Source organism: Lynx canadensis, chromosome D2 (genome assembly GCF_007474595.2).
Source record: "Lynx canadensis isolate LIC74 chromosome D2, mLynCan4.pri.v2, whole genome shotgun sequence".
Classification (NCBI taxonomy): Eukaryota; Metazoa; Chordata; class Mammalia; order Carnivora; family Felidae; genus Lynx; species Lynx canadensis.
This window is the reverse complement of record NC_044313.2, coordinates 44,484,756-44,498,389: the sequence shown is the minus strand read 5'-3', so window position 1 is coordinate 44,498,389 and position 13,634 is coordinate 44,484,756. Positions and strand designations below refer to the sequence as shown.

The 13,634-nt window shown below is 34.8% G+C and overlaps 1 protein-coding gene across 5 annotated transcripts in view; it reads left to right on the top strand.

Moving 5' to 3' along the window:
* The window catches only part of CCSER2 (coiled-coil serine rich protein 2), a 194,829-nt gene extending 181,485 nt beyond the window's left edge, over positions 1-13,344 (top strand). For 2 of the 5 annotated variants that reach the window (XM_030334531.2, XM_030334537.1), the window contains one exon: positions 8,566-13,344. In XM_030334531.2, coding sequence (XP_030190391.1) covers positions 8,566-9,384 — 819 coding nt within the window. In that variant the 3' untranslated portion in view covers positions 9,385-13,344. Of the gene's footprint in view, positions 1-2,069; positions 2,110-8,565 lie in introns of all 5 variants that reach the window. The other 3 variants (XM_030334535.2, XM_030334533.2, XM_030334534.2) reach the window with 2 other exon arrangements.
* The last annotated feature ends 290 nt before the right edge of the window (positions 13,345-13,634 follow it).

Below are 13,634 nucleotides of genomic sequence, written 5' to 3'. Positions count from 1 at the left end.
TTTTATAACCCTCAGAGGATATTTCACAAACCTTTTTGACAAATGACACTTACAAATTCATTTTATATCAACAACCCAGTATATATTTACTAAATGAAATTATGTATTTACAACCCAACACACGTGTGTGTATTTAAAATTCAGATAAAAGTTGTATGAAATAGTACTTTCCCTTAGAACATATAATATTCTCATTTTCCTCCCAATTTTTGGTTTTGCTTTTTTTCACATAGCATCATTACATGAACATTTTTCATATAGTAAATATTTCTTGAAAACATCATTTTAATGGATACATGATAATACATTATGTGGATATACTATAATTTTCATTAATATTTAATTAATGACTAATCATTTTAATTAATATTGAGCATTGATGTTGTTTCCAATTTTCCCTATGAAATATATTCTTACAGTGCAGTTTATTCTTGTATATAGATCAGTATCATCATCTCTCTTAGGTAGATTACTGGAAGGGTGTTACTTAAACAAAGGGTGTGTGCACTTTCTAGAAACACTTGATGTATATTGTTGAATTGCTAAACGTGTTCATAGGGTATACATTAACATGGCTCAATCTGGCTCTACCATGTGACTGTCATCAATTTTATATGTAAGTGCAGCGTTAGCTTCAGTGCTTTAATGAGAAATTAGCTCTGGGAGTGACTTTTCATAAAAATAAAATATTTTTCAGTGAATTGGTAACTAGAGTAACTCAGTAAAAACTGAACAAATAGAATATGGCACTCTGTCCTTTTTTGCAGCTAATTTCAAGTGCTGTTTATTTATTTTCAAGTGCTGTTTAGTCTTTGGTTAATTGACTAGAAATGTGCATCAAATTCATGGTCCAGGAGGCTGTCCCATAAACTAGTTTCTCTGGGAACTTTCCCATACGAAGAAACCCAGCAATTGCTGTTTTCTGTATAAGCTTTTTAAAACAACCTGCTCTGTAGATTGTGGGATTGTTTTGTTAGTCATATTTGTTGTATCATAATGCCTGCAGTATCTTACTCTGGATAAATATACCATGCTTACTGGTCACACCAATGGACTTGTACTATTATGATGTTTAGTTTATTTTCTGAACTCTGAGTCCCAGAGGTAAATGCTAATAGGTTCTGTGTCTTAGAGATAAAGACCCAGGAAAATTAAGCATCTCAAATTGATTGTGCCTGTGTAGTAAATGCTTACTTAAGTCAATAATCATTTAATAGTTTTTAAAGAAGTTCACTGATCAACTTAGAAAAGCTATGGAACTCCTTATCTCAGAATTTGTTTATATATAATTTCTATTTATTAATCACTTATCTACTCTAAATTCTCTGAGATCTAGAGGCACCATTATGAGATCTAGAGTTATGAATAAGAGCATTCCTGGTTCCCAAGAAACTTTCGAAAGTTTCATGTGAATTATAGAACAGAATTCTTTGAATCTAGTTATGTTAGGCTAGGAATCCGGTCATGTCTTCCATCTTTATAGTGATGTGTGGAGACCTTGCTTATTAATTTAGAACATCACATTTAAGACATGAAGATCAGATTATACTTGAACTGGTCTTTAATGTAGCAACAGTAATAAAAGTAAAAAACATTAGTTTTTGAATTGTATTGAATTGTATTTAGTTTACAATGTGCAAGACTCTGAAACTATTAAAGAAATAATTTCTACTTGCTTTGTAAGGGATACATGTGGCTGAACCATTTTAGATCTACGGAGTATGAATATTAAGTTGTATCAAAATTCTATCTGTATTTTAACTGGTAAGATTCTTCAAATGATTCCTTTTAGGTGTGAGAAGTTTTACATAATATTGTTATGTGGTTATGAATATTTACATTAACTTGCAAACCTCTTTAGCAAGAAAGTATAAATTTATTAAAAATGTTTTTATTTTATACAAATATACTAAGTAAAATAATACTGCCTAGGAAAACACAACAAAAGCAAAGCAAATACTGTTGGCTGCTATACCCAGTCATGGCAATTCCTTGGTGTTATGTGTGGTCTCTGACACCATTGTCCTGTCTTTTTCTTGTCTCTGCTCTCCCATTATGCCATTGGCAAGGAGTTGAGAAGTTAGTCCATTACTTCTCTGACAAAGCGTGGTACAGTACAATTTCAGATTTTTTCCTACCACCTTCCTCATAGTCACTCTTTTGTTTTTGTTTTTTCCAGTTTGCATGATGCATGTCAGAGCCTGCATGAAAATACAGGCATGTTACAGATGGGTCCATTTCCATCTTCCTTTTATTCTTTAAAATGTATTTAGTAATAATAAACTTGTATGTAACAAGAAAATAATTTTAGGTAATTCCTGTGTCTGCTATGCATTGTTACACTTTAGAACACTTCCTGCTTTCTACCTTATGACACTTGGACATTTTTTTCTCAGTCAGGACTTGATGTTTCTAGCTGCCATCTTATCGTTGGTAACTCTAGCACAAAATGTTTACAGAAACTGACAGGAGTATTTTTTCTTCTGCTAATGCTAGAAATCTTTGAAATGGTATGAAACAGTGAAGGTGAAGTTTTTCTCTGTGATGAATGCTAATTTGCCTTTCCTTTTATTCAGTTTATTTCCACCAGTAGGTCACTTGCAACCACTTTTTTCCAAAAATACTGCTACATAGTGTGGCTTGAGTTTGGTGTCTGAGACATCTCCTGTGTAGGATAGATCAGTTAAGAAAGAAAGTAGGGCATTACCCAGGAAAGTTAGTATCTGAATGTCGGTATTGAATTTGCCTATAAAGTTTTTAAAATAAACTTCTGGCTACTTTTTAAATAATCTTCTGGCTATACCACATATTCTGAAAGTTTGTGAACTCATTGGAATTACACAAATAACAGAATAATACAGTTTTAGTGCTACATTTTAAATTTCCTCGGTTCAAATTCTGGCTTGGCCATTTGCTAAAATGTGTGAATTTCAGTGTTGCTTAATTTCTTTTAACCTCAGTTTACTCATCTACAAAAATAAGACTGTACTTTCCACTGATGGTCTTCTGATAAGTAGAGATCATGCATGCAAACTTAGTGTTTGATTATTTATCCCTGGAAAGAAGGGAAACTGTTCTCTCATAGCCCAGAATATAGCATTTCTCAGGTATTTGTAATGTGTCAACCACTATACTAAGCACTTTGTATGCTTGTTATCATTTATTATTTACAATAATTCAATGAAGTGTAAAATCCATTATTATCCTCATTGTATAAATTATGAAATTCCATCTCAGAATAGTAAGATAATTTACCCAATATCTCACCGATAGTAAGTAATGGAGGCAGAAACTCAAACCTAGATCAGTCTGACTCCAAAAGCTAAATGACTCAGTATTGTGTTGTACTAGGTCCTCAGTATAGCTGTATATAAATTCTTTGTAGACTTTTTTTTTTAATTTTTAATGTTTGTTTATTTTTGAGAGAGAGAGAGACAGAGTGTGAACGGGGGAAGGGCAGAGAGCAAGGGAGACACAGAATCTGTAACAGTCTCCAGGCTCCGAGCTGTCACACAAAGCCCGACATGGGGCTCAAACTCACGAGCCATGAGATCATGACCTGAGCCAAAGTTAGCCGCCCAACCTACTGAGCCACTCAGGCGCCCCTATTCTTTCTATACTTTAAAGTGCCTTGTATCTCCTAGCTCTATTTTACCTTCAGGAAGGCACTTAAGGAACTTGACTTCTGTGTCATATCAGATATGTCTGCTATGGATTTAACACACTTAGATATAACTGACATTACCAAAATATTTATTTGAAGCCTAGAAACCTCTTATTCTATGGCAACTAGTTTATTATGCTGCTATAAAAACTTGCCTTTTTTCCCCCAAAACCCATTAACAAAAGACCCATAGCTTGAATTCATCATTCTCACACCTTTTAATAATCGTAGGTGATATTTCTTTGAGCACTTTTGATGTGGTAGGCGGTCCTGTGCTAGGTGTTTTTATATGTATAATCATGTTTAATTATTAGGATTAGAAATGGAAGATAATGTAATGCTTGTTAAGACAGTTTTCCGTACTTCATTCAGAAATATACAAGTAAAAAATACTTGTGGCTTAGCTGGTAGGTCATTATGGGACGTGCTGAGTTCCTATTAACTTGTAATTCTTCCTGCTGTCCTTCTAAACATTAGCCATTATGTTCATTTAGGGAAAACATTTTTTTTCTGTTCTATGATTTCTTTTTCATCAGTTTTTTTTTTTAAACTTGTGTTTATTTGGTTATTAGTGCCGTATCATTTACCTAATAGGGAACTATTTTGATTATTTATTACCAAAGAAGCAATTCTGGAGTATATCACTTCCTAATATTTATTTATTAATTTATCTAGAAAATATATATTTAATCCATACTATGTGCCAAGTACTAGGGATACCAACTGCAACAACAACAAATAAAGCATGGTTACTTGCCTGTAAGGAGCTCATATCTCTGGTTATCTTTGTAAGCAGCCCAAATTAAACATTTAAGATGATCATTGAAGATACTGTCAATCCCTTGTAGTTATCTAGTAGTGCTTCTGGCTCTCTTGACCTTGATACCTGTAACCGTTGGTTCTGAGAATTCTCAGGATGGTATGCCAAGTTAGATGTATCTAACTGAAGTTGCTGAGTCTAGTTAGAAGCACCTAGCCCTTTAAGTCTGGGGATGGTTCCACATTTTGAAGCTTCAGTAACCAACCATTCTTTAAGTTGCAAGGATGAAGTACTAAAAGCTCTACTTATTTGTGACTACAGGGAGTTTCGTGAAGGCTGCCCTCTGAGTTTTGGGTTGCTGAAGCTACGAAATGAATGGGCTGGTGGGCAACTTCCCCAGAGGCATTTTATTTATTTATTTGTTTTTATTTTTTGTATACAGATTAGTAGTACCTCATCATGTATCGCCAAAGCCAGAAACCTGGAACTCATCTTAATTTTTTTCCAAGCAGCTGCTTACCTGACCACCTTTAAAATCTCTTTAAATCTTTTCCAGTTTTGCTTTCAGTATATTAATTTTAGACCCTTATAGTTTATCACCTGGGCTATTAGCAGTAGCGTACTACCTGGCTGTTCTGCTTACAGTCAGTCCTTCTGTATGTTCCCCACTAATTCCACCAAAGTGACACTGTAAAATAAACATTGTATCTTACTATTCCTCTGTTTAAAATTTATCAGTGTTTCCCATCACCTGTTGCATAAAGTCGGAACCACAGCCTGACATGAGTTTCTTCATGAGCTGGCCCTTGCCTGTGGCTTTCCCACCAGCACTGTGCTTTCCAAATTCAGTCTAACAATTTTAAGTTACTAGAACATACCATGTTCTTTTTTTGCTTCTGTGCTTAGCATGTACTGGCGCTCCACCCTGAATGTTCTTCCCTTCTTGTCTACTTGGCAAACTCTTACTCTTTGTAAAATTCAGTGAGATGTTTGTGATTCTTGGATTCTATGACCCCTATAATCAGGCATATTTTTTTCTTTTGTTCTCCTATGTTGTTATGCTTGAGGCATGGTCTCATCATTTGTTTATTTATTTTTTAATGTTCATTTATTCTTGAGGGAGAGAGAGACAGAGTGTGAGTGAGGGAGGGGCAGAGAGAGAGGGAGACACAGAAACCGAAGCAGGCTTCAGGCTCCAAGCTATCAGCACAGAGCCCGACACAGGGCCCGAACCCATAAGCCTTGGGATAATGACCTGAGCTGAAGTTGGATGCTTAACCAACTGAGCCACCCAGGCGCCCCATCATTTGTTTACCTGTCTCCCTCACCAGGTCTCTCAACAATAGGAACAGCATTGTATTCAGCTCCATATTTTTCTATACCTAGTACAATGTATGATATATCACAGACATTAAAAAAAAGAATGGTCTTTGATGTTCCTATTTATTTAGTCTTATTATCCATTAGAATATGGGATTTTTTTTAATATTTAGAATTCATTCTAAAGATGTCTGAGGGCATAGAAGCAGTAATGAATGTGGGCAGGATGAATTGTTAACATCTTGCTTTTATGTTATACCACTGAGTGTTTAGAATTTGGGGGAAGTTGTGCTGCCGGCAATAAGTATCAGAATACATCTCTGCTCTGTTTGCTTGAGGTTAAGAGGCAGCTTAACTCAGCAGTAGGTAATTAATGACAGTTTAGTGGGTAACCAGTTCTACACAATCTTCCACATTTAGGAGCAAGTCATTTCCTTGGTCCTCGCTGTAGTCACATCTTCGAGAGAGACTTTTTTATTATGGTAGTAGAATTGATTTCCAAACTAGTTTTCAAATAAATAATAAAACAAGACATTTATTTGGGGATAGGGAAACTAGATCACACCACTAAAATGAACTTTGAATAAAAATACAAATCTGTTTATAAAGCATTTGGAAACCACTAATTTATTCACTGTAAATTAAGTGATAGGTACCTTTTATGTAATTGTTCAATCTAATTCCTCTCAGAAGACTCAAAATTTTATTATTCTTAAAAGCCTGATTATTTCTAATTCTTTAATATTTTCTATGGAGCTTTATTGCATTTAATATAAGCAGCACATCTTCCTGCTCTACTTCCATTTAGTTCTCTGATAAGCAGTAGTCAGTTGGGTAATAAAAATATAGTAGTCCCTTCTCATCCATGGTTTTGCTTCCGGTATGTTCAGTTACCTGCTGTTGGCTGCCATCTGGAAGCAGATGATTGTCCTTTTTGATGTATTGTTAGAGGATAGTAGTGTAATGCTATGTCACAATCCCAATATCATTCATCTCACTTCATTTCATTATGTAGGCATTTTATCTCACATCACAAGAAGAAGGGTGAACACAGTACAATAAGGTATTTTGAGAGAGAGGCCACATCTACATAACTTTTACCAAAGTAATTGTTATAATTGTTCTCTTTTATTATTGTTGTTAATCTCTTATTGTGTCTGACTTACAAATTAAACTTTATCATAGGTATGTACGTCTAGGGAAAATCATAGAAAATATAAGGTTCGTTATTATCTGCGGTTTCAGGTGTCCACTGGGGGTCTTGGAATCTATTCCTGTGGATAAGGGAACCTACTATAATCAGAATAGAGCAAATGAATAATTATCTACAGTTTACAGGGCCCCTTTTCAGGAGGTTTGGTTATCTTAAATACAAGTTTATGTTTAGGAAATCATACTTTTTTATGCTTTGAGCTGATCTCATATGTTATATCTTTTTTTCTTACTAGCAAAAGGCATATTACAATAAAGTCATTTTAAAATTTTTAAATTTAAATTTTCAAAGGTCTAAAGTTGCTTTAAGATTTTTAACTCAAGATGAAAATATCTTTTGATATTTTTGAAGGTCAAAAGAAGTGAAAAGGGAAGGCACATCCCATTTCCATCAACCATTTGATGCTGCACCTTTCTTTGGCTGCTTTTTTCCCCTTTTGGTAGATTTTTGTTTGCTTAATATGGTCCTCTATATTTTTACTAATCTTTTTAAAATGTATGATCACTTTGGCATGGTCATTTTTTTCTAGGGAATCCCAAAGAGAGTCTGTTGAATTGATTATAATTACCTGGTGATTTTAGTACTTTCCTTCTAGAAGGACAGTTTTCATCTCTGTGGTCATTTATTGTGAAAATGCCCAGTGACCTTAAAGTCTAGGGCATTTAGCTTGAAGCAGAAACTGAGATGACTTCTTTGTTTTAAACATTCTAAAATAAGAGATTAATGTAACATGTTCTCTATGAATTTTGGGTAGTCGTCTTGGTTTTACTACTTTTTTAAGTAGAAAGTTGGCCATATATCATCCTGGCCAACTGTCCCTCTACTTGTCATTGAACTTTGTTCTCAGTCATCTGTAACCCTGCCATGATCTACCTGACTGCTGGCCCTGGCAGCCACCATCCAGTACTGGTCAGGGATGTGAACAAAGTGACCAAACACAAATGATGCAGTATAAATAGATTTCCTTGCTCTGTCAGAGAAATTAGACATACTATGTAGATTTATTCGTGGATTAGTGCAGTTAAAAAAAAAGTTATTTTATTTGTAAAAACTGATCCTGTAAATATGTTTCATAGCCCTTTGGCAAACTTTTTTTCATTTTCAGCCTACATCATTTAATAGAAAGTTATATGTGTATCGTGTTTATACATTGATGATAACCTCCCCTGTAATAGGACATGACCAGTAGGCTCTTCCCAAAAGTAATAAAAGTTACATGTTTCCTCTGATTTGTATAGACTATAACCACAAAGTGCTATAGAAATCATTCTGTCGAGCTATCTTACATATAAAGTTTTAAATACTAATGAATCAAGGCAGGAATCTTTTTTCTATAATAAATACATACTTTAAGATTTTTCTTTACCCCTGTTTGACTTCAAATCTTGTTTAGTGTTGACTGCCTGTATCATTTTTTGTTTGCATTATCACTCTTGTATGTGTCTCATGAATTCACTTGAATATTGCAATTTATTTTTCAATTTAAAAAACCCACATACTTCTCATATTAAAACATAAGTATCAACACAGTCTAATTGGAACTTCTGTTAATTCTGGATGGCATTTGTAAATTGAATTGTTGCTTAATGTTGTTTTTACTTTTAATAGCCTCAAGTACTACAGCCTTCCAGCAGCCTTCCCAGACCCACAGACCACGCCCAGGGAAAACTAATAAAGCCGCAACATATCGAGGCCCACAGTGAATGCACAAGCCAGGGCATACATCAGGTTGTTGCACATCTGGATGAAAGCTTTACACATAGCTTACAACAAGAAAACAACTATAGTCTGGAAGACCGGCCTTTTTCGTCAAGCCCACAGTTCACTGAGGATGTGGCTAAGATTACACCTTCTGAAGCAGACTTGAACATGACTATGAATGCTCAAGAGCCTTATCATTCGACCAATAATCAAATTAGTGACATGCAATTTGTACCCACTTCTCTTCAGACACTTCCCCAGTCAAGTACAGTAGACCAGGCTACAAGAGTTGGAAGAAATCAGTCTTCACTGGAGGGCTACACATCCCAGCCCAAGTCCTTACCGCTTTTTAAGCCGTCCATCTCAAATTCTTTGGTACCTCCTCCAGTTTCTGAATCATCTTCAAGTAGAACTCCCACTTGTAAAAAGTCACCAATAATCACACCATGCAATTCATCAAAACTGCAGCCAACATCTAGTCAAACAAATCTTGCAAGTAATTCAAATCCAAAAGCATCTAAGCTCCGCCCCCCTTCCGGCTCTTTTAGACAAAAACAAATAAGCAACTCCCAACCAGAGCCTCAAAACTTCCAGGCCAAGACAAGCATCCCAAGGCCACTAACAAGAAGAAAAGAAATCATGCAGAATCTGAATGGCAGTTTGAATTCTGGGGATTGTTTGGCCTCTAACCGATATTCCCGTCTTCCTAAACCAAAGATACATTAAGTGCATAGCCATCACCTGCCAATTTGTTTTTAAAAACAATCTCTTCTGTAATAGCTTTACATGTAATTTGCTACTATGATGGAGGTTCCATTGAAAGCTTGCAAATCTTAAAAAATTAAAACGTGGAAGTTTCTAATAGTTTGGCTCTTCCATTTTATGTCCTGGTTGAAGTACACAGCATTTGAGCATATTTGTCTCAGGTAAACACAAAAGTTTGCTTACCCATTTCAGAGGCCTACAGAAGGCTCTAATCATGTTATCTATCCCTCTGCACATCAGAAAGTTCATAATATTCCACTTAGCAGGCAAGAAATGTGCTTTGTTCATTTAGTCCTTCTAAGGTCTGTATTAATTGTGGTTCTCGGAGCCTCACCCTTTTTCATTTGTCCCTCTTGTGAATATGGTTACTGTTTTAACTAATGATACAGTGATAACTGAAGATGGTAGTCCGTAAGTAAAATTCTGGCCAGTGATTTGTATATTCAAAAGGTCTATGCAAAAGCTTTGTGATGAATAAAAGAGATCAGGCTTTTAATGGAAAGTCTATGTAAGTTTTATTTTTCCTTGCTAGGATCAGCCAGCTAGTCTCATTATTTATTTATTTACCAAATTCTCCTGGTTAAAAACGTTTCATATGCTGTAAAAATCAATTATATTTTGCATTAGCATCTTGTTTTACATATACACACATATACACATACACACCATTTGTGTTTGTTTTTGCTACTCGTAAATTTTGGAAAGCTTGGGTTACATCTTGAAGCCTATACCTAAAGACATTCATTTTGTAACATGTGTTGGTGCTAGAGAGTTTTGCTGGTAATTCAGTTTTGAATCCTATAGGGTTATGGATCCATGATAGCTGATTTAAGGTTCCACAGTCTGTATTTTAAATTAAGTCTTTATTATAATAATTATATTTATTGACTTTCTGCTATTATCTGAAGACTGGAATAATGGACTTGAAATGTTTGCACAAACCTTTGATGAGATATAAATACACCACAGATAGCGATTGAAACTATTTTCTATAACAAAACAGTTAAAATATTTTGAGAGTAATTATAAACTTAAGTAAGACTATCTTGAGAAAGCTGGAATTCTTAATAGTTTTGTTGTTGTTGTTGTTGTTGTTGTTGTTGTTTTTCCTGAGCTTTCCAGGTTTCCCTTTTATGTTGGCATGTTTGAGTGGCAGTTTCTTGAAAAGTAGATTTGGGATAAAAAATGGGATTGGAGAGGGGACACTGTGTTTTACTAAAAGGTGTTAAAAGCTTTTTTAATGTTCTAGGAAGGTAGCTGTGGAACCGCCAAGGGACCATATGCACTAACCTAATCATGCTGCGGGCTACTCGTCAGATGGCTCAGTAAATTTGCCCTCTGTTCTCCCAAATCATGTCATCTTTAGGCTGTTCACCTATTGCTGCTTTAATTAGAATTAATGTCTTTCAGACAGATAGACTTTTACAAAGTCAATTTTTGTTGTGATCAGCTGACCAAAAATGTATCTCAAGGCATTATGATCAAAAAGTCACTCAAAGTTCTGGGGACTTTGTTAAAAAAACATACACTGGTGAAATTGCTCTTTTTAAGAAAAACAACAGCAAGTGCTTTAGTGGAAATTTCACACGAGCTGTTAACTGTCATTTACCTATCAGAGGACCATTCAAGTGAATTTGCCGTTCACTGGATACAAAAACCATTCTTGAACTTGGTAACAGGTGAGCAGCCTTTGACAGCACTTCTGTCAGAGAAGCACTAAAGTTCAGGAAGGTTTTCACATAGTCCAGATATTGTTAGTGTAAAGTACTTAGAGGTATCAGCAAAGCTCTTTGTTCACAGAGACGAGAAGCAATGGCTGACAGCTGTAAGTAGGTACATGTGGTGTTTTATCTTGAAGGAGAAAGAAAACTGATCTCGTATATTGCAAATAGGATGTTATTACACTATATTTTTCTAAAGTAAAACACTGAGGAATTGGTTTTGGTTTATTTAGAAGTTGGTGTAGACTCTTGTGAAACATTTACAAGTAGGCCTTTATCTTTAAGGGGAAAGTTTAAAACTTTCACTTTATTTTTAACCCCCTAGTCTGAGGGAAATATCTTTGTTACATAAAAGTGTTGACTCCTGCAATTTGTTAATTCCAGTCTTTTTCCTGCTCTATTTTTTCTCTCTGATGAATATACATAAAAATTAATCCATCCGTTTATCAGTTTCTCTGAACTTGTGTTGAGCCTCAGTCTTGGCTCATCAATATCATTATGAAGCATAATTTAAGAGGAAAAAAATCTAGGATGCTTGTACAAAACAAGTTTTGCCTGCAGTTTTCTTTTAAAAACTGCATGAATATTTCTTTAAAAACTGCTCCTTATTGGTAAATGTTAAGTCAGAAATGAGGTGAGGATGTAACTCACCTGAATAATCAGGGATCATTCTCAGATTTGGCTTGATCTCTGTTTAGTGCTTCTCTAAGTCAGCTCTGTGCCAAATCCTCCTCCGTGGGAACTCAGATTACTTTTTCTCTGAGTTCTTACGATTTTGGTGAAGATGGCTGCAGTATATGAGTTGTAAATCCTAAAGAAAAAGTTTTATGGGGGTTGGTTAAGTTTCACATTTGTGAAAGAGAAAATAGAGCATGTAGAATTAGACATTTGGCTGTTGATGGGATGCATATCAAATTCTTTAGAGAAAGCTTAGCCTAAGGAGTTAATCAGTACAGGTGCAGATGATTTTAAGGCATTAAACAAAGGATTATATAGTTATATCATTTAGAATGTTTCTAATAACTGAGACCCTCTAGCATTTTTCTTTTGGAGTCTCATTTTAATTTGTGCAATATTTTCAGGCATATAGACTACTGTTCATTGTATTTATATAGATGTTAGGGAACTTACTAAGTATTTTAACAAGTAAAAATCTGAATAATGAGAGAAAGTATCAGATTTGCACTTTAAATGAGCTTAATTGCTTGGAGTTGTGCCTGAAATATCGAAATGCCTCCTATTGGGCGTGGCTTTCTTTGTTGAAATGAATTTCTCTATAATTGTTGCTGTTTGAAGTACAGCCTTTCACAGAATTATATCCTCAGCATGTCACTTTACTCATTAAAGCACTAAGTTCTTTGAATGTTTCATGGTACCCTTAAGTATTTTACTCAGTACATCAAAGAGAACACCCAACCCATAGCTGTCACTTCTGTGTCTTCCTGTAACACGGATGGTTGTTACAGACACAGAAGTGCACTTTTCAGTTCTGAGCAGAGTTGTCATGATGGTTTCCTGGTCTCTGGGGCACTGAAGATGTAATTAGGAGTCACCAACTAGGTCTACAATGAAATTCAGTAAGACTGCAGCATAGTTCAGTTTACTTTTCATCTTACACAATAGTTTTCGTGTTTATAAATTAGTTTGGGTGGTTATGTTTGCATGCTAATGCACACATTTGAAAATTAATTATAGCTGTAATACAAATACCTGATGTTTTTCCTTGAGGATGATGGCATTGTTATTTTTCTTAATTCTGATGCTTGAATTATTATATTTTCTAATTTTCCTTCCACACCTCCCTTCAATTTTTCTGCTGCAGCAGTTTGAAAGGATACGTTTGGATGAATGATTCTAATGGTGGGCGCCAATCTACAACTATGCTATTAATTAAAGATACGTCATATATTTTAACTGTCTTGGGGAAAAGCTATCCACTTTCTCCTTGTTAGAGCATCACCATAACAAGATAATACTGACCCTAAGAATTTAAAGTCTAAGTCATTGCTAACTAAAAACAAAAACATCACAGTCTTGAATATCTGCAGTATTGTTTTTCCCGTTGATTTTAAAAACAAAGTTCAGAGTAAATACTGTATATTAGAATTTGCTTGTAAAATGAATTATAAAAACTGGATGTAAAGTCTCTTTCCTGAAAATGTTGGCATAGTAAATAAAAATAAAGTTCATAATTATAAAATCTTTCTTGTCCTTCTCAACACTGCCTTTCATAGTGTACTTTGTCTCAGATATTTTTTTTTCCACAGAGACCCAAAATGCTGTTCTTTTGGTTGTTTTTTTTTTTTTTTTTTCAAACTCTGTGTCATTTCACAATACTCCCCTCTACACTCACATCACACTCCGAGTCCTGGTTGAGTAGGAGTTGAACAATAAATAGTTGAGTGTTACCGCAGACTCTGTAAATGATCGGATATATCAGTTTCCATTTTAATCAAATGTCTGATTTATCTTAGGAAAATATTGCAATAA